The 24,071-nt window shown below is 34.8% G+C and overlaps 2 protein-coding genes across 2 annotated transcripts in view; both read left to right on the top strand.

Annotated features, from left to right (window-relative positions):
- Positions 1 to 412: 412 nt before the first annotated feature.
- The window catches only part of LOC120776391 (phosphatidylinositol 4-kinase beta), a 139,483-nt gene continuing 115,824 nt past the window's right edge, over positions 413 to 24,071 (top strand). Inside the window, exon 1 of the mRNA XM_040107003.1 lies at positions 413 to 1,155. The gene's annotated coding sequence lies outside the window, so the exon portion shown is untranslated. The remainder of the gene's footprint in view (positions 1,156 to 24,071) is intronic.
- LOC120776393 lies at positions 17,460 to 18,264 on the top strand. Its single transcript, XM_040107011.1, has 2 exons — positions 17,460 to 17,885; positions 17,990 to 18,264. The coding sequence occupies exons 1-2, from the start codon at positions 17,556 to 17,558 to the stop codon at positions 18,203 to 18,205; spliced, it is 546 nt and encodes a 181-aa protein (XP_039962945.1). The 5' UTR covers positions 17,460 to 17,555; the 3' UTR covers positions 18,206 to 18,264.

Genomic DNA, 24,071 nt, shown 5'->3' with positions numbered 1-24,071 from the left:
AGAAATACCACTCAAGAGAACGGAAAAGTGCGAAAAAAAAACTCCCTAAATGAGAACCATGAGTGACATTCCATTCCAAGATTTGAATGAGTGCTTTTGATCAGAGATGTTTTATCTTCACATAATAAGAAAGCAAAGATACAAATTGAGCACATTTGCATATATTTACATACATACGTACATATAATAATTTTAACACATTCATGCCGTATGTTCGTTTTTGTATAAAATGATTTTTCAAAGGCTTTCTCTTGCCTTAAAATTTCTCTCTCAATGCAGGAATTCTATTTCCACTCAAATTTGCGACGCCTGCATACAGCAACGGTCAGCGCAGCAGTTGCCGAGTTGCCGAGTTGCCGCTTTTTGACGGCGCAGTTTTGAGTGAATTGTACTCGTGAGCGGTCATAAATTTAATTTCGAGCGGAGTATTGTCGAAAATTTATAACAAAATATAATTCTTTATGAATATCGGGCTGTAAAGATACGAATAAAACTATTTGCCTACGAAAATTAGCGTTACTTTTGTGTAATTTATCAGGTAGTGCGATGAGCAAAAGCGACTTCGATTGAAATCCGTCTGCGTTGAGAAACGAATCGCAAGTTTGCAGTAGTATGTTGCTAAATATTTATTCTTCTCTAAGAATTAATATCTAACTACAAGCTCAGCAGCAGCTGGTAGTGCACAAACCTTAACTGTAATTAAGGTAAAGAATAATATAGTGAATTCAACAGTGTAGTGTTTTTGTGAATCAAGTGGAAAACAATACAAAGCTTACAGCTAAACGTAGATAATTTCAAAGATGCAAACAAATGGAAGTGAATCGTATATAATAATGTTTCAAATGCAAAATTAATGTAATGTGCAATCTGATAAATTTAACAAAGTGTACGACAAAGAACGAATGAAGTAAAGTGAAAGTGGAGAATTGTGATTTTGCATTGTGGCAAGTAGTAGTGAAGTTGAATGGAAGCAACAATTGAAAAGGCAAAACTAAAAGATTTGTAACCCAGAAAATACAACCTTGTAAAATTGCGGAAACATTTTCGTTCGTCGTCAAATTGTTAAAGTGATACAGTTTGTATAAACATAAAAATTGAGATTTTGGCGCAAAAAGTGGACGTTCAAGGTTTTTCATAGTAGCAGCAGCAAACAAGGTGAGTTTGAATACAAATGTGAAGTAAAGTAAAGAATATAGTAGCAACGCCTACTCGTTGAAATTCCAGGTAGGTACACCTAAAAAATCTCAGCATACAAGCTGGCAAGCTGTGTACAAAGTAAATAGATAAAATGATGAAAGAGCCTGTAGCAGTCTGCTTTGTATAGCTTGCGCGTTTAGCAAAACGTGCTACTTTTGTACAGCTGCTATTTTGTTACAACCAGAGCCAGAGCCAGTTTGTGCGGAGCTGAAAAAGGGCGTTTTTTGCAATACATCCCCATTTCGTTTGTTTTTCTACTCTGTTTGTGATTTTCTTCTTTTGCAATTTCCACCGTAATTCTCGTTTGACTCCAATCCTGTACTTGTGTTTTTGCCACTCTTCTTCAATGGGCTTCCAATTGAGAATAATCTCATTTCCAGTTGCTCAAATTAAAATTGATGTTTCAACTCAATGTTTTATTTCACTAGCTTGCTTAGACAATAATTTTTTAAATTGTTTTCGATTTGTGGAGCATATTTTACTTTTCGCCAAGCCAAATCCAGAAATTTGAGAGCTTTGTATGCACATACATATGTATGTAAAAATCCCATGAAGTGTGTTTTTTATGCGGCACAAAATAGAATAACAATCAATTTATCATTTATAAATTATAAGAAATTCATTTTCTACAGCAGTGAGAAAATATTCAGAAGTGAGAAAAATTAAAATTATGTTTCTCTAATTTATTTTGCTTTTAAGCTCTCAAATTTGCATCTGAAACGAATGAATATTTTCTTATTTTTCGTTGACTATTTACTTGTGAGCCCATTAATTTATTTTACGCGAATGTCTAAATAAAACACATCTGGTTGAATACATTTATTTATTTAATTAAAATAACCGCGGACAGTAAATGTTGTTGCATAAGTTCTGCGCAAGACTGCACATAAATATCTGCATATGTAGATGTGTAAGTACTTGATATTTATGTAAATTGCGCGCTTCGTTGCCAGCATTCGATGTTCACAATTTTAATCGCAATGTGTAATGCATTTTCTCCAACACTTTCTCCCCACCTCGTGTTGCCGCACCGAAAATGCCAGCGCTGCGCCAAAGTAAATATAAACAAGTGCCACAATTCAAGCGAATTAAATGGTTTATGCACATAAACAATAACAAAACGAATGAAGCAAATTTGCGCTAAAAAGAAAGCTACACAAAATAATTACATCAAGCAAAGCGTGAATTGTTTAAATACGCCAATGAAAAACAAACGTTTGTTGCAAAAAGCTTCGTCGAAATCAATATGTTTTTGTATGGATGGGCAATACATAAACACATACTAACATTGGTGCTAAAAAAAAAATTGTCGATTTCTGTGCAGGTCCTAAATTTGAATAAATAGAATAACAACAACTTCGTAAAGTACAATCGGTCAGTCATTCAGTCAATCGGTGAATGAACGGATCGTACATTTCCACAAGTAACACAAGTGTAAGATTATAGCAAACATAGTTGTTGTTGTTATATAGTATTATTAGCTGCGCTCTTGTGGACTTGCTGCTTATCAGCTTGAACTGGTGCCCTTCTGTACTTTTGCAAGGCATATGCATACATGCATACATACATACCTAAGTGTGTACAGCGCTAGAACTCAACACTTGTGCGATAGAGATGCAGACGAAACATAGTTTTTATACGAGTATAAACTCGTCTGAGTCATTTTTTGGCTCGAAATATATTTAAAGAGTTTATATTCGAATTTCGAATAATTTAATAATACCTTTATAATTATATTTTTAAGAATATCGGTATTTGGATTGGTTTTTTGTTGTATATGCATATGGGTTTTTTATGTTTGCTTATTCAAAGTATACATTTCCACAAAATATCTTTAAAAGTCATTCAATTATGTGTGAAACAGTGATATTTACTATATATGTATGTACATACATACATATGTATGTGTGTGCACTTAAATTGGTTTCGATTGGACGTAATTTGTTTTTATTTATTTCCACATACAAACATACATACATACATATGTACACATACTACCAAGTGTCGCCTTGGCTTTCTACAGAGTGCAAGACGCACTGAGGCAATAAATTATTCAGGGAATGTTGATTGCAGCAAACCACTGGGACCGTTGACCAACACTTAAACAAATAGTAATTACTTTGGCTAATAAAATCTGAAAATAACCAAAGCTGGCCAATTAAAAAGTGCTATTGTTGTATTATTAACTTTTATGTTGTAAAATAAATTGCTAGCAATGGTATTGCATTGCAAAATTGTTCAAAAAATCAAAACAAAAACAAAGCAGAAATCATTGCCAAAATAGTCATAATTTAAGAATCTGTAAGGTTAGCATTGGTAAATACTGGAAATACAAATTAAAAATGAATGATATACAACATATGTACATTTGTATGTACATACATACATACATATGAGTTTAAATGCCTGTGTATGTGTTTAATATGACACATTTTTATGCTATCGAATGCTTTTATGCATTATTTTGGTTTTCAGTTCATTCGCTTTGCCACCACCACTGTCCCCTGTTGGAAGAAAAGCTCATCAGTTCCTCCTCATCGACGCGAAGTGATCGCTGCAACGGAAAATTAGCCGGAGTCGTGCTCCCATACAAACATATGAATATATAGCAGATATATAGCAATAGATATGGGTGTTTGTACAAGCAACAACAAACGCTGAATGGAAAAATATCTGTGCGCTATAGTGAAAAGTCGTTGAACTCTTTCAAGAACAAGCGAGTAGAGCGTACCGCTAGCTGGCTAAGTAGCGACAGCAACAACAACTTGGCAGCAACAGACTGCCGTATGCAGACACGACCGAAGCAATGGCGAAAGAAAACCCGTTCCGCTTCATTCCGTCTCACGTCAGCAGAAGCAATCAAAACAACAGTCGGTATAACAACAGAAACAACAACATTAGCAATATTAAGTAAATGAATAAAAATATAAGAAATTACTTTTGGTTGTTGTTGTCGCGGCTACTTTAGTTGATGTTGGCGGCCTCAGCAACGTTTCATTTTCATTGCTCTATGAATGATCAAATGAACGGTCGGTTGGTCGATTCGGCTGACGTTGGCGGGCGAGTGACGTAAACGATGGTTTGCGTTCGTGCGCTCTGGAAAAAACGGTGGTCCGTTGTGGGGCCCAATAGCTTAGTAAAGTGTTCGTTTGTGGGCATGTGAGTGCTTGTTGTTGTTTTGGTTGATACGTAACGCTTGTAAACTACAATTAAGGTGCACGTGTTGTGCGGAATTTCCGGTAATTTTTGGCAGTCTCGAAATTCACATTTACCGTTTCTCTTTACAACACCCAATGTACGAGGAAGTAATAAGCAGGCAATGAGCTTTGTTGAAACCACAAAACAACAACGCAAGAGTTTAAAATGTTTGAAAATTCCAAACGCTTCTTCCGACTTCATTAATAACAATTATTATTGTAGAAATAGTTTGGCAACCATAACTTGGGCTTAAGCGGACACTGGTTCGGCTATTTTAATTGACGGTGTTCGTTTTGAGTTTTCATAGAGTAAGCGGAAAGGTTTATAATGTAAAGGAACTACTAAAAATTTACCATATTCCCACCACATGATACATTGAGGCCCAACGTTTTATTACATATTTTTAATAATAAATGGTGAAGCTATGTAGGCCAAGGAAGATATGGAGTATCAAATGCATAAAGCTGAAAATCTTCATAAAATTGAAATTATTTTATTCTGAAATTGTTATTTACTTTTAAAAGTCCATTGAACTAATCGGCGCATATTGTTGTTATTTTCTTACAAAAGCTTTTGATAAATTCCTGACATTTTTGCTCGGTGATTTCCGGTTCGAGTAAAAACAGTTATTAATAAACGAAGTGCGCTTTGACTTTAATGTTTTCATTCAACAATATACATACATAATTAGCTTCACATTTTCCGCCATTTCATGCCATTTACACCTTAGTGACAATTTTATATTTAATGCATAATGCATAACTAATTTTTCTTTCACTGAAAAGGAACACTATACATGTATTTTCATATGTATAGGTATATTTAAAAATGTCAGTCCTTTCTTGCAAATGAAATTAGTCATTTGTTTTTATTTAAATGTTAAATTGTATGCTCAAATATATATTTTGTCATATTTCCATTCGGATATTTGCTGTTATACGAATTACTGTTGTGTGCTTTATTGTCAAATGCTCCGCCTTCTGCAAGCCCCCCTTTGCACATGTCGAATTTATTTTCAGCTCTCAACTTTCCGTCACTCTTTTCTGCTCTCCCCCACCAATTCAACAGCTTCAATAAGCGTATTTAAATTCAACACGTTTTGCGCGTCTGTCACTTTTATGTATGAATGTATAATCCTCCTCAGGTGTTGCCCTCACCCAGCCAGTGTCACTTTCACTTTTTCTTCTTCATCTTCGTTTTGTTTTGTTCGCTCAATGCGAATTTCCGGTGCTCAACAGCGTTACTGAGGTGCGTACGTTTCAACGGTTATCAGCCAAACAAGTTATGTTGGAAACCCCAAAAGACTTGGTTAAAAAATTTGCGTGAAAATGTGATATTTGAAAAATGTGTTTTTTCTGTTTTAAGCTAACGATTTGCAAATATTTATATTGATTTCCGCTAATTTGTTTGCTAACTTTGTTTGTATCCTTTTCAATCTCTCTTCAACTTCCTGCTTCAAAGCTACAGATTCCGGCAAGTGCCGATTTTATAATTCACTTGATCCCATTAGGTGTTTATCCTTAAGTTGTTATTGATATGAACATGGTGTGATTGATACGAACGGATTACATATTTTGGAGTTTTCAAAGGTAAAATGTTTATGTGGAGCTCTATGATTCTTTGTTTTATTCACCAGTCTAAACTAGGTTAGATCCTCATAACAACAGCCCTTGACTGGATAAAATCCGGGTCAATTCCGGTAACGTAGAACCGGCTGTAGAAGAAATTGCAGCTCTACGATTATTTTGAACTAAAAGTTATAACTGACAAATCCACGCGATTTAAGAGAATATATCAGAAGATCTCTTTAGTAGTGGATGTACTAATTTTTTGTAAATTTATGCTTCTACTTATTAATCGAAATGTTGATAACTGTAGTCAAGTAGACAAAAAAGCTCTAAAGATTCCACTTACTTTTTTTTCAATTTATTTGTTGAAAATTATTGTATTCACTTCCATGCAGAACAATAATCCATTTTGAAAGCAGTAATATTAGATACATACATATGTATGTATGTTCGCGTCAAACCCAAATTAACCTTGAACAGTTAAACCTATACTATACTTATGAACATTCCAACGTTGTACATACTACACATACCCATGTATGCCTTGTTAATTCTGAAAATTTGCTTCGTTTCGTTTTGAGTGCAATTTCGTTAAGCTGCTGCCGAAAAAACACGGTGCGGACAGGTTACTTTTAAGTGATGACATCACGAATACTTAAAGCACAGAGCGTAAAGATATTAAAACCCAAGAAGTCAGAAAGAAAAACATTTGCACAACGAAAGAACAACAAAACGACAGTGCCAAGTGCAGAACAGAAAATTGGCGAACATATTAAATTAAGCTGTGTTAAGTACAGGTTAAGGCGAGGTAAACAAAATTTGGAGAATATTATCTTGTGTGTATGTAGCAGTGTTCAAATTTGACAAGGCAACCGTGTTTGTGGCTCAATTAACATTTAGTTGAATCAGTTCTCGAAAATAATTTTTAAACTCCTTAATATGACAAATTTGTAAAATTGTGTTATTTCAATTCTACTATCTTTAAATTATTTTATTTTAGTTTTGGTATCTTCTTACATTCAGAAAATTCAGATTTCAATCTGCACGCTTCCGACAGTTTTATTTTATTTAAATTTAATTTTTTTTTTTTGTATCAGCAAACGCCCATGCAAAGTACAAGGAAAACACGTTCATGTGTACTAGCAGAAACAACAACTAAAAGCTACAAATACACAAGTAGTTCATGCGAAATTGTACAAACCCGAAAACAACACTCGTTCGGTCACTTAACATTCTACAATCGTGCGGCTTATAGCTCCTCGAACGCGCACTTCACCGGTGCACACGTACCGATGGCGGCAGGAGACGTTGTCGAATACCTTCAAAACGTGTTATGAAATTCTCGCAAAACACGATCGTGCTGCGGTTTTACACATTTGCTTTTTGATTTGTTGTGGTTTTTATTCTTTTTTATTTTATTTTATTATTTTCCATGTAAATATTGGTTCAAACGTTTGTTGTGAGGTAGGCGTCGGCAGCGGCAGCGACAAACAGCTGTTTGGTTGGGTAGCTGTTCGCTGCCGCGAACGCATGAACTTACTCTAATGTTGTTTGTAGTGTTGTATCTAAAATTTATGAAGAAGGTGTATACACGGTGAGCATGTCATACTACGCTTACATACATACATACACCGCCTGATAAAAGTTAATGCCAGGGTTTACTTAAATAAATATCATAGTTGAAATGATAAAAACTGAGTTCGTGACTGAAATGGGATACTTTTGATATTCTAATTGAGAAATTTGTAAAAAAATTTTCTCTTTGCAATGCAAAAATCGACAGAACCTTTGAACTTTTCTCCATTTAAAATATGATAATTTTATAATTTCGCACAACTCTGCACACCTATTCCTTCCCACCTAGTAGGAGTACCAACTAATGGCAATCCAAGCCCGACAAGTGCTAAAAAAAAACCTACGCTGTGCAAATAGGCACAAACAGGCAATAAATGGCTTAAAAATTTCCGTGCTAATTTGTTTAGCCATGTTTTTGACTTGACTCTCAAACTCAATGTTACTTTTTTGGCAGTTCCCTCGCGCTCATAACCTTTCGTTTGTTTTCCGATTCCAAGCTATTTGTTTGTTTGCTTTGCCGTGGCGTCGAGTCGCTTCGTAGCGTTTACTCAAAACACAAAACAAAAATTATATAAACATACTTATAATACATATTTATGCTATATACATATGTATGTATGTATACATATACACAAACATAGTTAAGCGACTTTGCACGATTGAAGGAGAAGCACACATAGTTTGTTTGGGTAACACATGCACCCGCCTTTATTTATTGTTATTAATATTATTCTCCGACATTTGTTTCCTTTTCTGCGCCTCATTTGCTGCTTGTACTGCCACATTCCACACAAAATGCTCGTTCTCGTTTCGCTTTACGGCTTTTAATTTGCATTTATTAATTTTTAACTTTGCTATTTGTAACTAATTTTGCCGCTGCCTCTGCGTTAGTGTTGTTGTTTTCTCTCTTTTTTTTAACTTTTTTATTTATTTTTTTTTTTTCACCTCATTAAGTGTTGCATTTTTAGAATTTGTTTGTATTTTCAAAGCAGCGGAAGCAGCGGGACGTAACACTTACTTCTTCCCCCCCTTAAGCTCATGTTTTTTTGTGTGTTCTCATAAAAATGCCAACAATTTGAGTTTAGTGTGAAGTTATTAAGCATTTATCATAAGCAACAAGCACAGCATAAAGCATTCATTAATGAAGACCTCTGCGTTTCAACTGAAAATTGTTGGGGCCACTAAGTGCCCAAGTGTCATTTAGACATTGCTCAAGTATGTGAGAAAAAACAGCTTACTTTCACTTCTGCGCCAAATATTCTATGGAACCAATTGAACCTGTTTCCTGAGTTCCGCCTTATTTGCGGTTTAACAGGTCCAATGTTTTCCTTAGCAATTTACAATAAGTTTTCGATTGGATTCAGATCTGCTGATTGTGCTGGCCAAGCCATATCATAAAGCTGTGATCTGAAAACCATTTTTTTTGCAAGATCTGAAATAAGTTTTGTTTTTGTATTTTTGGTTTTAATTTTATTTGAACTCACGATAAGATTTAAAATATTAAATACTTCTTTGAAGAATCCATACAATGTCCTACGACAAAAATTTACACAATAGCGTCGGTTTTGGCTTTCCAAAATTGATAGTAGTAGATAGGTAGATAGGCCATAGCAAATTTGAAAAATACCGGCCGGAAAAAAATTCTATAAAAATCAACTGATGAAGCTGATTAATCCATCAACTGACTCTAAACAAATTTTCTCAGTGCAATAAGTGACATAACAACACTCAGTGTCAGCTGACGGTCGGGCAATAAATGCTTCCACATATGCTTAAATGTGCGCGCACACATGATGTTAATGTGTAATGCGCTTAGCTATGTGCAAATGCCTACATACATATGCACCTATTTACATAGTTGAGCACATAAGTATGTATATAGTAATAGGCGGCGATGTTAGAGTTCAGCTGCGTGACGGCGCAGAAACTAGAAGCCGTGGCGTCTGGCGGCAGCTGGCAACCGAATTGTGCCGTCATCGACAGACGTTGTTGTTGTTGTTGAGGGAACAACTGGAGTTGGAGCGTTGACAATGCAGCTGGCAGTCCAACGCTCCCTCACTGTGGCATCTGCCCGACTTGTAGGCCAACTGACGGGGGCTGACTAACTGACTGACTGCTTTGCTCGCTAGCAGCCAGCCTGGCTTCGTAATCGTGCCTGCCATATATTTGACTTGAAGGCATTTGCTTGTGGATTTTCATAATTTTCAATAAAATAAAGAAATTTGTGTCAACCGGAATGTGGCGGACTCAGCTGGCAGCCGCGTTCACACGTATGTGTGTGTTTGTATGTTTGCTTGGATCCATTCAATATTTAAGCGTTTCTCGTCTTTGTATGCGCCATATTATGATTTGGTTGGTTTGTCGGTGCGCCCAAGAATTTGTCCCATTTCCCACGCCTAGCGGGAAAGCAATGAAAACGTCTGTTGTTTGTCAGCAAACCGGGAAAGCATGCAGCTGTGCTGAGTCGGGCGCTGGTTCGGGGGCCGTGGCGGTGCACTCGTTAATGCCTGCGGTGTGTTTCACTTGTAGCCCTTTTCCACACGCCTGCGCTCCTTTCTGCCCACACAAGCACTTGCGCCCACTTCGTTCCCTCATTTCTGGCAACTTTACACAGTTTTCCTACATTCCGTGCCAGTCCTGTCTCCGTCTCTGCCGCTGCTGCTGCCCCACTTACTTATGCAAATTATGTTATGCGGTGCTATGTAAAATAAAGCAGAGAATTAATGAAAATTTTACAAGCTCAACAGAAAATTACGATGCCGCACAAGATGTTGTCGGCTGCTCCAAGATGTTGTCGGTTCAACTGCCGGTGTTCTTTTGTTGCTGTTGTGCGTTAATGCATGACCCACAAATCAAATTATCAAACATACATACATACACACGGGCGTGAGTACAAGTGTAACATCGGGTTGCTTATTAGCAGATGGTCGATCTTTGGATTTTATCTCTTGCAACTTTGAAGCGACCTGAATTTAGAATATTTTACTGCTTCTCCTACTTGGCTCTTCGCTGGAAGTGTTAAAGTTAAAATATTTATGTGTTTGCAAATAAAGTTTTTATTGCCGTTTCTGCTCCAACTCTCCGTTTTGGCTCCAAATTTTTATAGCCATGTTCTCTTAACATTATAAGTAGGCAGGTTGCTTAATAAGTAAATTCTTGCCGGTTTTTGTCGCCGTGCAGTATTTGAAATTCACTGAAATCATTGTGCAACTGCTAGCTTTTATGGTTGGAACTTTTATGGGCAAAGACCGAAATCACACTTTCAATCAAGTAACTGGCATTTTAGTCATTTGCCTTAAAAGTGTTGACCAATATTCATTTATTTCTCATTTATTTCAGCTGAAATTTTTTTGCTTAAATGAAGTTGGCAAATGGCATTCTGCTGGAAGATCATAAGGTCTCTTAATTTTGTTATTCGTGAAAAACTGCGGTGTTTTGCCAAAGAATTTGAATATGAAATCTGTAGATCATGTGTCAGATCAAAATCATTAGGTCTCTTTCTATATTAGTTTTTGACATTGCTAGTCAAAGATTTCGATTAATATCCATATTTTTGCATTTGGACACTTTAGGAGCACATTCAAGGGGTTACATGGGTTTCCTCGAGTAAAAAACAGATTTTTTCAAAAATTTGTATCTCATATAAAAATGAAATATTTTATTAGAATTTTTTATTGCTACAAATATACACTACTGACAAAGAAATTCTGTGATTTTTGGGAAAACTTTTTTTTAATTCGGTATGGCGACGCCATTTCCGGTGACCCCTCGGAAAAAAGATGCGGCAGGATAACTCCTTACAGGACCATCTAAAGTGAAAAATACGTGTTTTAAAAATTCTGAAAATTTGCTTTTTGGCAGACATTTTTACAAAAAAATTAAAATTTCGAGACATTTTGTTGCAAATAATTGGAATCGAAAAAAATCCATCGTCTAAGCCTTTAAGAGCCGTAAACCCTTGTAACCCCTTAATATGCCGGTCTCAAAAAACGTTAATTTTTTGGAAAAAAACTGTAGTTTTTTTATTGTTTTGAAATGTTTCGAGAATATTAGTGAAAAACTCCAAATTTTTGGTCGCTCTTGGCCTACCAAAATTCGATTTACGATCAGATAAAAAAATCCAATGACCTATCGATTTTTTACGTGTGTAGAAGTATGCATGTATAGACCAGGCAGAAAAAAAATCATGATGAGTGGATTATTTGTCTTCTGGTTATCACAGCAGCAAATTCGAAAAATGCTGTTTCGAGAAAACTGGGTGGCTACCCTTTAAGTGGCTATAACTCAAAAACTATGCTATATATCGATTGTTATGCAGCTATAAACTATCGAAATTTGAAAAAGGACGACCCTTCAAACTGCAGCTCTAGCCTAGATAAAATCAAACTTTTATTTTCGAACATTTCTCTTTTTGCAATTGTTTCCAATATTGTTTACGTCTATAAAGTACATACATACATATTCTGTTTTTGCACCTTCAGTATGGGGAAGAACAATGCCAAACTCTTGGATCACCAACAAATATGTCTGACACAAAAAAATTTTTCCAAAAAACTGTTGTATTTATTAAAGTTTAAATCTAATTTTGTTTTTGTAAATTCGTTAATTAACTGTATGCGTACTCTTTTCTTCTACTTCCAGGTATTTTGAATTTGAAAGACTGGACGCAATTCCAGAAAATATTTACTCATTGGTGAAAAGATATGAATGGGGGTATTTTAGTGTAAACATTTCTCAAGTTGTGCGCAAGTATTGCAAATGCATGGAATTGTGTCTAGCAGATGTCAGACTGATTGCTATTGCAGCAAGAATGTTCGCCTTGTTTACGGAAATTTGAAAATCGCAGCGTTTAAATAGTAAATATATTCATTGAAGGCAAAGATTTGGATGTCTATTATTTAAGTCGTAAAATTGACTTTGAATCGCTTTGACGCACAAGTCGGAAAACGCGCGTCGCCAGACAGATGTGAAAGTGCGCCTGATTTCTGGTTACACACATTATATGCGCAGCTGCTCTCATTTATTTACAAGTTTAGCATATATGCATAAATTTACTGCTGTTTTTTTTTTTTTTGAAAATATCTGCCACAAATCGATCTAATAATATAAACTCGTAGATTAACCTTCTGACTCACAAGACTCTCTGCTGACTCACAAGATTCTAAAATGGCAAATATCAGTTCATATATTAAGCGAGACAATCGGACAAGCATTCAGACTTGCATTTATTACTCGCAATGGTTTAAGGAAGCGCATTCAAAAGAAGACTTTCGAGTGTGATACCTTCTGTAACATTTTACCAGAAGAAGCGGTTCTGTATTTTGCTCTGAGTTGCTTTTACGATGGTCGTTTTGCTAATTTTGCCACTTATTGCCTATGGCGAGCTACTAGTACCCAGTACTAACTCACAACTATTTGTCAAATCTTAATTTCCTGTTGCTACTTTTAGCACCGAGAAACTGGTTACGCTGTAAAAGATGATGTAAGTAGAGGTATTTTTTAATAGCATTTTTTTGACAGATCAGACCTGAGCCAAGCTGTCATGTTATTTTCAAAAAAAAAAAAAAACGGTTTGGTGCGATTTGCGGGACTGTGGAATCATCGGTTCATATTTCTTCAAAAATAATGCCGGTGAGAACGTAACCGTGACCGTGATCGCATCATAATAACCGACTATTTGATGCCTGAAATTGAAGCTCGTGATCTCGGACATTTGGTTTCAACAAGACGGCGCCACTTTCCACACATCGCAACAAGCAAAGAATTTTTTGAGAGAATCCGGTCGATTACCACCAAAATCGCGTGATATCACACCGTTAAAATTTTTCCTGTGGGGATATGTAAAATCTAAAGTTTATGGAGGCAATCCCGCCTAGATTCAGGCCTAGGAGCAAAACATAACGCGTGTCATTCACCAGTTACCGATCGAAATGCACGAACGAGTCATCTAAAATCGGACTCAACGGATGGACCATCTGAGACGTAGCTGCGTCAAATATTTGAAAAAGATAATCTTAAGAAAATGTCAAAGAAGGTTCCTTCGAATGATAATAAACATTCCCTATTAAATTTGAAGTTTCTGTGTTTTTTCTTTAAAGAAGCAGGAAGCTCGAAATGGATCACCCTTTATATAAATAGTTTTATTTATATACATATTTATCTAATGTACATGTGTGTTGCTTCAAATATCATATGAAAAGATGTGTGTAAAAAAGTAACAACAACAACAGAAAGATAAACCAGAAACAAAATCAAAAGTTATGCGGTTTGGCAAAAAGCGAAATACATACATACATAAATACCGAATACTTTTGCAAACACACAGAGCAATCACATAAATATTCAAGCCGCACGATCGTATATTATTTTGTTGTCGTCACCACTTTTGTTTGAATGTTTGTTGTTTTGTATTTTATTTATTTTTAGCAAATTCTCGCTACTGTTTTTGTTGTTGTCTTGTGAACTAGTTAACGTTTCCAGCATGCGAAATGAACCACAATTAAAATGTTAACTTGCTTTTCAGTGCTTAAATATTATTTTCAACTGCACTTTTGTTTGTATTTCTCCTTTTTCCTGCCGTTTTTGTACGACAAGTTGTTATGCGATTTGGTTTGGCACTTTTGTTTTGGCATTTGTGCCAAACGTCAAACTCGTTTTCAGTTTTTTTACTAACTCTATAATATCATTTTATGTTTTTGAAAAGTTGACGCAACTGCCTCGCTATTTGCACACACACACGCACACATATACATACATACATCTACGCAACTACCGTTTGAGGCAATAACTCGTGGTTAGCGGTGTTTATGCTGATTGCGAATTGTTGCTTGTGAATTTTTGATACGAAACCGCAAAGTGAATGGTTCGAAACATGTTTGCATGCATGTTTTATGGCTAAGAGCGAGTGGCTGCCTTTGTCTTTTGTTGTTTTATGGCTTCGTTTACTTTTTTTTGCAACCAATAAACTTACATATTTATCTGGAGCAGTTTCCATACGGAAAAAACGTAGGTTGGGATTACGAGAATGTCAAGCGTTTCATTTCTGTTTTGCTGTGTAAAACTTCAAATTTGGTGTGAACTTGTGATTTCGTAAGGGCTTTGGTAGAAAGAAAAAAGAAATTGTAAAATCAATTGGGAAATACTACAGCTCCTTAAGGAATTCTGAACTATTATTAAGCGAATATAGCGATATCTATAAGCAAACTATGGCAAGTTACAAAAGTTTATTAAGATAAAAATTTGAACAATTTAGAAGGCGGGAATTAATGTGCGTGTACCGACCAATAGACTCAAACAAAGTTACGTTGAGAGAGGAGCATTTTCAGCACATTTATATCAAAACTAAAGTTTAATAATAAAAATATTGGGTCGTCGTTTCGTATTTCTAATCACACTTCAACCTATTTTTTTATATTTATCAGTGTAAAACTTTTCTGGTTTCTCAGCGAAAAACTGCGACTAGTAGTTTTCACAGGCTTCTCTTGAAGCCAACTTTACTTCATTAAGGGAGTTATGTATTGACGGAAACAAATGGTAGTCCGATGGTGCATGGTCAGGGCTATCTAATAGATGCATCAAAACTTCCCACCCAAGCTCTCAGTTTTTGAGAAGTCATCAAGGATGTGGGTGGTCTAGCGTTGCCCTGATGGAAGACGAAGCCCTTTCTGTTGATCAGTTCTGGCCGTTTTTTCGATTGCTTGATTCAATCTCATTAGTTGTTAAAAGTAAAATGTAGAATCAATCGTTCGACCAAGGCTGGAGCAGATCATAGTCGATGATTCCTTTCCAAGCCCACCGAAACTCAGCATAACCTTTCGAGGCGTCAATTCTGGCTTTGCTTCGAGCTTTTTTTTGTAGGCGGCCTTTTTTAAATGGTTCAAAACCGTTTGACGCTGAATGTTAAGTTCCTTAGCGATGTCATAGCTGCTTATGTGTCCTGGTAAATTTTTTCCATAATTTCATCGGCTTGTTCAACGATAGGTTAACGATTTGGCGTTTTGAAGAGCTGCAACTTTTTTTAAACTTCCCCGAATTTAATTTTTTGTTTAAATGAAGCTTAAAATCTCACCTTTCCAACACTATATGGTATAACACAATGTTATTTGGTAGCACTGGAGATATACGACTGCAACGACATCTGTTGACAAAATACGAAAAGACTTTTTCGATTACCCAATAATAATAATAATCAATGCTCTTTATAAATATTCGAAATCTATTAATAATGAAATATAAATTTGGTAAGGATCAATAATGTCAATAGCCCCCAATTATATGTATGATATTTTGATTGAAAGGCAAATTGGCTTTAAAAAAATTAGTTTAAAAAATATCAACGACCGATTTATTTGCTACTACATTATCATATAGATTCATGCATATGTAAATTTGTATGCGACAACCCTCCACTTAGGTGTTTCTTTGTCTTCGCTCATGATAATAAATTGTGCAAGTTATTTTTAAAATACTACCTCATCGTTGAAAACACCAGACATTTAAATGAGCAAATGACAATTTAATATAACTCGACGAATCCACCAGAAAGCCAACGTTGCCAGATGCTTATGTACTTAAGCTTATATACATTTATATATACATACTTATATTCAACTGCGGGAATACTTATTTAAATATATATTTAAATACATATGTACATACGCTCTCTTAAATTTACTCTCCTCATAAATAAGAATTTATTTTAATGCACCATGACTTTGATGCGTGAAACCCCTTTGGCACAGTGTTTGCTGCTTTTTCATTTGCACAATCACACATTACTTTTATATACATATATATATGTATGTATGTAGGTACATATGTATAGAGCAGAAGCAAAGTGCGAGTAGATTAAATAAAAATAAAATAGAAAATACCGAAAACGAGATTTGTCACGATCTATAAGTAATTGAGGCTGAAATAAGTCACTTGAGGAGAAGTGAAAAAGAAACAAAAATAAAGAGCTGTTCGCGAATGCAAAGATTTGGAAAAAAAGTAAAATGTACATACCTTACTACATTTAAATATACGATAAATATAATTATTTTATGATATCAAATTTGACCCGGACTGACCCAAAAAAATATACTACATTTTCAAATATTTCAACAAATCTCTTCGCCAATACAAGCATGCCACTCTTAAATCAATTTTCCATGCACTTGTCATAAGCCTGGGGCGGTCTGGACTTCACTGCCTGTAGATAATTTAGGGTCTTGTGGTTTTTTGTATCACCTTCGGCGAGATTGTCGGCTGGTTTCGACGTTATCGTCTCGTCACCTGTAATGATGCGTGTAAAGAATGCACTTTAGCCAGAGAATTCAAATATGTTTTATGTTCTCTGCTTCAGCTGGGCTGTTCAGCGTCCTTTTGCGACCTCTATTCAACAACGCTTTTGCAAAAGATTCAGGTTTTTTGATACGCGTCTAGCAATGACTCGTTTCGTACCTCATACATTAACCATAATGGTTGGTCAATCCATAAGAGATGTTGAGGTCCTCTGTTATCTCTCTGAAGCCAACATTACGACTTCCGGTCACTGTTTTTTTAACTTCTTCAATTTTAAGGACAAACTTTTCGACTCGTAAATAAACAGCTGGCCAAATACACACTAATAGAACTATGAAGATCGAACTTCACACGCACATCAAAAAGGTTGTACCAATCTAAGAAAAAGAATTTTTCATCTATTCAGTTTGATATGTATTGATAAGTAATACTATTCCAAAGTTAAGTTCACTTATTTTGTTCATCGAGCTATGGCTGAAATTTTCATAGTATTACAAAGATTTGCGGCATTGAAACTGCCAAGTTAAAAAATTCAACGCTCTTCAGTAATAACGACTGCCCCAGAGAGCCATGAGAAATCCATTATATTTTTTATTTTACACATTTTCTTTTAATTTTTCGAAAAACTCACAAAATCAATCAGTGTACTTTTTTTATTTATAATTTTATTTTATTTATAATTCCTTGCAAAAGTCTTAGTACTACTATAAACATTTAAATAAAAAAACAGCAATGATTCGCAATCGTAGAAAACCGCAAGGTCGAAAACGCGCGGGCAATCGCCGTAAACTGTGTAGCAAACGAAGTCGCGAACGTCGAAGAATCGAACGCGAACAGGAGAAATTGCGCAAAATGTCATTGAGATTTGGCAAAACGATCGCGCCGAACTTTGGGCGTGCTTTTGAAAATAGCAAACGTCAACTCACGCGTCATCCGTATTTGAATTATTTGCGACACTTCAAAAGCAAACATCCACGTTACGGGTTCACGCGTATCTTGCGTGAAGGCGCCAAATCGTGGAAACGTCTGGCACCCAGGGAAAAGGCGAGTTTTTCGCAAAAGGTATGATAAGGCCTTGCAGCACTGTAAATATGTTTTGCAATTAGTCCAACTAGTTTTCCTTGAAATTTTTAAATGCATTTATGATGTTTATCTCTCTTGCCTAGGAGGTGCTAAGATCGTTACGTGATGAAGAAAAGTTACAGCGCAATATGAAATTATTACCAGCCAGTACTTTACAGTTCGACTATTGTCCACAGTCGCTTAGTACCAGACGTAATATTGAAAGAAAGCTGCGCAATCGTCAAATGATACCGCGACCCGATCAAGGAAGCGGCGATCGAAAACCTGTTAGACCAAATATATGGTGGAGTTTTTTATGAGTTTGACGAAAATAATCGTGTTGCAAATTGTTATTTTTCTTTAAAATTTCTAAATTGCATTTTTTTGTATTGAGTATATTTTAAAATGTGTGCATTTATTGTGCTGAATCGCTATTACTTAATAGAGAGAGAGAGAGAGATTGAAAATATTTAATAAATATCGTAAACATGTAATCTCTCTGTTTTATGTTAATGGGGGAATGAACTGGTTTGAAATCAGCATTTTTAACACATTGAGTGCCAAGCCAATTTTTCTTAAATACATATTAACCTTATAGCTTTTATTAGAAAATATGCAGAAATCGTCTTGGTGCTTGAAAACTGTAAAAATTTCTTACGACGTGGTGGCCAATGTGTTACAACAGCTTCCTCTTCTTGAGAACTGAACCTAAGAATGAGAAAGTGTCTACTAAGAGAAGAGTAAATGGCCTGATTTCAAATTTAATCAAAAAATTCGGCTCGTTTTTTCCCCTCCATTCCTAGATTGTTTCTCATCAGAAGTTATAATGCTCTCCATGAATGTGGGATCGGAATTCGCACGATCAAACATGTCTAAGAGACTTGTTTACGGTACTCTTTTTGAAAAATTCAGCTTTATCGTGACGATTCGAGCAAGAAGGCGTTTCATACCCAAAATATTTACCAAAATTATTCGAATTTAAAATAACTATGCATACATATATGAGTACATATATCCATATTGCTTTGTCATTGGTTTGAACTGCCAGATCAAACCTTATGTGCTTGCGACATCTTACAGCCGTTCACCAGTACTACATTTCGATAATGATACAATTTCAAAACTTCTGGCATTTACCTAAGCATTCCGATACCTTGACTCTTATCAAATAAATAACAAATAATAATAGAATAAGCGATTTTTATTTTTCATTTATCGTCGGCGTTTGCACGTACTTATGTATCTGATGGCTCGCACGCTCACATAAATTTGCATTCGATTGACAGTCGTCAATTGACGTCTTGTGCGTGTTGGCATGCAACGACATCAAATCGCTAAGAATGCCACAATCGGCAATCGACGTCGTCTTCGTCGTCGTCGCATACATTGCTTCATGATATCGTTTTACTATCGGGTGTCGTAAACGGTGTTGTGTAGTTGTATTTATATGGTCTGTTATCGAATTCCATTCAAATGCAATGAACCCCCCGACACGACAAATTATGCGCTGAAAACGCAAAGTAGCAGAGCCAAAATCGAGCACGCAGACCAAAAGCAAAACAATGCCAGGTAAATTTGCTTTTAACTGACAGTTAATAGACGTCAATTTACATTTGCTCATATTCGTCCATAATCGAAGTGAACGCAGTGCCATTTACGCCGTAATGTATTTACTCCGTATTTGAGGCGAAATATCTGAGTCTAGACGATGTTTTGAAGCGTTTACGCCCCTGAGCTTGCGTTAGAAATGCGCATACGCAATAAAAAATATAATATTTTAGAAATATTTGGGGGGTTACATTGGTTTCCTCGGGTAAAAACAACTTTTTTCTCATATAAAAATTGAAATATTTTATTTATATTTAATATTTTAAACTCGGCCATTGCGACGCCATTTTCTTACAGGACCATCTAAAGTAAAAAAATACGTTTTTAGTTAAAACCTTAACTTAGAATTTGCACGAACGAAAAAACGAAAATTGTATTTTTGGTAGACACTTTCAGAACAAAAATTTAAATTTCAGTGAAAATTTCGCTAAATTTTTTTTTCAAGTAGTTGTAATCGAAGAAAAAATCCTTCGTCCAAGTCTTTAAGAATCGTATCTCAAAGACCTGTGTAAGATCTCATGAAGATCGGTTGAATAGTTCTCGAGAAATTTTGCCAACCGACTTAAAAAACACAGTTTCGAGTAAAATGCGTTTAAAGATGGCAGACTTAGCCTAGCTAGAGGTTAGGCGCACAAGTTCTCAAGGCTATATTTTCGAAACTATTACTCGGATGAAAATTTAGGATAATATTATAGAGGTGTTGTAGAATTTAATAAGGCAATAAAAAAATCGATTTTTTTAAACCAGTAAACCCATGTAACCCTTTAAGTTAAATAAACTAAACTAATGAGATTTGATCCATCGTCAACTGACAACAAAAAATAATAAACACGGGCGGAGAAACTGATTAGAAATCATGCGATTAATGTCTTGAACAAATAACCATATAGCACTTTTTGACAGTAACCTACAATACCTACCATATACATATGTATGTACATAAGTATGTACATAAAAGCTGAATTATTTCTAGAATTTTTTTCTTTGGCATACAACAATGATTGGCAGTGCTAATACATGAAATGTTTATAGAAACGAACAACAACGCTAAGTTATAGAAATTTCAAAACGAAAATACCGAAAATATTAGAAGTTCGTACAAATACAGGTTCATCATGGTCAAGCGTTTGAAATTTTCGTTTCTTTTTCAAATTAAATATTTTGAGACGTCTTTACGAATACAATAGCATGGCTGTAGGCTTATCAGCAGCACGCGCCACTCTGTGTGCTCTGAGGCTTAACCCCGCTTATATTATTTGATTACACAGACACAACAAACAGCCGTCGGAGTTAGATATTTTAATTTGTTTGAGAACAGAACGTACACTCATTTTTCGCCATTCGTGGACTCCCCGTTAAGTATAGGTGTGCTTCGTTCAGTATGTGCAAAGTCCAAGAGATTGTTTCCCGCTAATACTAGTTTATATAAAGAAATATGTAAACATAGGGTTTTCATTACAGTGTAAATATTCAGTGAATATTGCATATTATTCTGTCTCACATTTTGCTTTTTGCGGTTATCGTTAAATCAGCTTCATTTAGGAAATTTAGTTTACACTCTTATACATGTGCATTAGGTTGTCAGTTATTTTTCAAATTGCCTGCTCTGCCTCTTGAATAATTTTGTTTTAGAGTATCCCTTTTTCAAAGAGTAGATTTACTTGCTTAATGCTAAATACTAAAACAGGAAAGGAAAGATGATTTAGGCACGATTTTAATGGAAAATAAGGAGCTTATTTACTTTGGTTCCGCCCGTTTATGACAAAAAGTCAAACTTCAGAAGGCGTTTACAAAAACAAAAATCAACTTGTAAGATAACACACACCCTAATGTACATATATACATTCATTAACACTCTATATAGTTATCTATAACAATTTTTGCGAACCCAACAACAACTTATGTAAAATCGAAACCACAGTAGCTCATGTAAGCACTTACAACTGGTTATACGAGTATTTACATACAGTATGTGTACTATGTACGGCGCTTGAATGTTCTCCGATCAGAATTGGTTAGGCGATACAGGTTAAAAAAGACAGGTGTCAATTGAATTACAAAAAAAATGTTTAGCAAAGCTGAGTGCAAAACAAATTAAATTAACACATACATATATTTAAATGAGTAAACTTGTAAAATATCGATTTTGAATATTTAATTTATAAATTCATATACGTATATAAAATTTGTTATTTACTTTAAAATTTTAAGAAAAAATATTATGTACTATTATGTATGTATATATATTATATGTATTACTATTATATACTTTAATATGTTTTCTTAAAATTTTTAGTTATATAACAAATTAGAATATATAAAAAAATTATTTATGATTTAAATACAATTAAATTAATTAATTTTTCATAATTGTCTTTAAAAATTTCTGATATCCTTAATTTAAATTTTTACTTAATTTTACCTTTTCATGTCAATTATTAAAAATATATTAATTATAAAATAAATTAATAATAATATATTAATTATTATTAATTTTATGAAATTTATAGACATTGAACTTGATATTATTTTAATTTTTCTGTTTGCTATTATTTTTGTCACATATTTTTTTGTAATTGACATGAAAAGGTAAAATTAAGTAAAATTTGAAATTAAGGATATCAGAATTTTTTCAAACAATTATGAAAAATTAATTAATTTAGTTGTATTTAAATTAGATAGTATTTTATGTATAATTTTTTATATATTCTAATTTGTTTTATAACTAAAAATAAAAAAAAAATTAAGAAATGCAAAATAACAGGAAAAAATTGAATATTATTCCAAAAAAAATTAAAAAGTTAATATAAATTAAAAATACATATGTAGGTATATATTTATATTAGAATTTTGAATCTATTGGTGATTTTATTAAAGACATTTTTTTTAGTTATATTTTATGAACACTATATATTTTCATTTATTATTGAACATATGTACATATGCATATTTATGTATAAATGACTACCCTTAATTTCACGCTCTCACTTTAAATTTATACAGTATTAATAATTGTATTATAGCTCCTTCCAATAAGGGAAACAATTAAATTATGCACATTCTACTCTTCCTATAAATGTTCCGCTAATGCGCCGTTATAGCATGAAAAAATGAAAAAACTTAACTTTTCGTTTAAGTCTAGACATCCGCACAACCTTTTGCGTCGCACAGAATTTTTCCGATTTTCATCACATCACACAGTCGCAATGTCATTCGAAAACGTTGCGCTGCGCTGCGCTCTGCATCGTCGATGGCGCATTTCCTTTACACATGCGATACATCGGCACAGCAGCCCGCCCTCGCTTCCTCCGTCGGTTGTGATAAGCTTTTAGTTATTTTTAATTCAATTTATAGAGTATAATAATAAATTGTAAAATGTAGCCGTGATAGAGTCGTCTGGCCGCGTCGCAGCTGACATTCGCATCACCCACACCCCACAGCAGCGCTGCACAGCACTCGGGTGCCCATATGCATACATGTGAACAGCTTATTGCTCACGATTTTGATTAAATTATATACATTTTATATACATACATATATGTATGTATATGGTGTTTATATTTATAGTGCGTCCGCCTTGCTTCCATCTCGTCATGCAAATGTGATTTCCGGACCAAATCTGAAGCTGCATTTCGTATCCACTTATGTATTTAATGCTTTCGGGAGATTGACTTTCATGCACAGTAGATCTTTTGTTCGCTATGTTGTTGTTTGTGTTTGTGTTTATTTCTCATCTCCAGATTTTCTATAATAAAATTTAAATACGCTCGCTCATATTGTCAAGAATAAACATACAGATTGGCTTTTTATTTTTGTAATATGCACTTTTATTCATCGCATTCTCTTCCGTTCCCATGCAATTGCAGTTCACTCATGAATATTGAGGCATTAAAAGCGTTACACAGCTTTTTTGTATCTCTGTGCTTCCGCATAAATCCTCAAGTACGTAAAATATGCTGATAAAAATTCCTCATCCGAAATTTGTGTGTGCATGCGTGTATGACTCTCATATTTGATATTTGCATGGATGAATAAACGCGGAAAAAATGCTTTGTGAAAAGTTGTTTGTTGTTGTTCAATGCTTAAACTCAGCTATTCCTCCTACGGTCGTGCGCTTAGACTTCATTGCCATCATAGTTCCACTTTTTCTATTCCTGTGTAAACGCTTTTTTCACTCAATTTTTCGAGTCTTTTTAAAGGTAAAGAAACCCTTTGGGGGAACTCTACAGCTTCCGTGGTTAATTGTTACAAATACGATTTTTCAGATGACTTACAAGTAGAGGTCTGGAGTAAGTTGATAATAACTCAAATTTAATTCAATAATTTCCGTAGCCAACCAGATGGGCAGCGCACCTTTCCAATTAAGAGAACGGACATACCCTTAAATCGCAATTCTTAACACGTTTGCAGAAGTTGTCATGAAAATAGGGGTCTCTCATCCGAGGCTCTGTTGATTCTTTGTTTTCTACGTGGCGGGTCCCAAACAGCCTACAACCCTGGAAAGAAATGATTCGCCTTCCCACTTTATCTCGCCCAATGTTTTTCGACTACACAGAGGATACGTGGGTGCGTGATCTG

Source organism: Bactrocera tryoni, chromosome 5, assembly GCF_016617805.1.
Source record: "Bactrocera tryoni isolate S06 chromosome 5, CSIRO_BtryS06_freeze2, whole genome shotgun sequence".
NCBI classification, from domain to species: Eukaryota; Metazoa; Arthropoda; class Insecta; order Diptera; family Tephritidae; genus Bactrocera; species Bactrocera tryoni.
The sequence above is the reverse complement of the archived record's forward strand: the minus strand, read 5'-3'. Positions and strand labels throughout refer to the sequence as shown.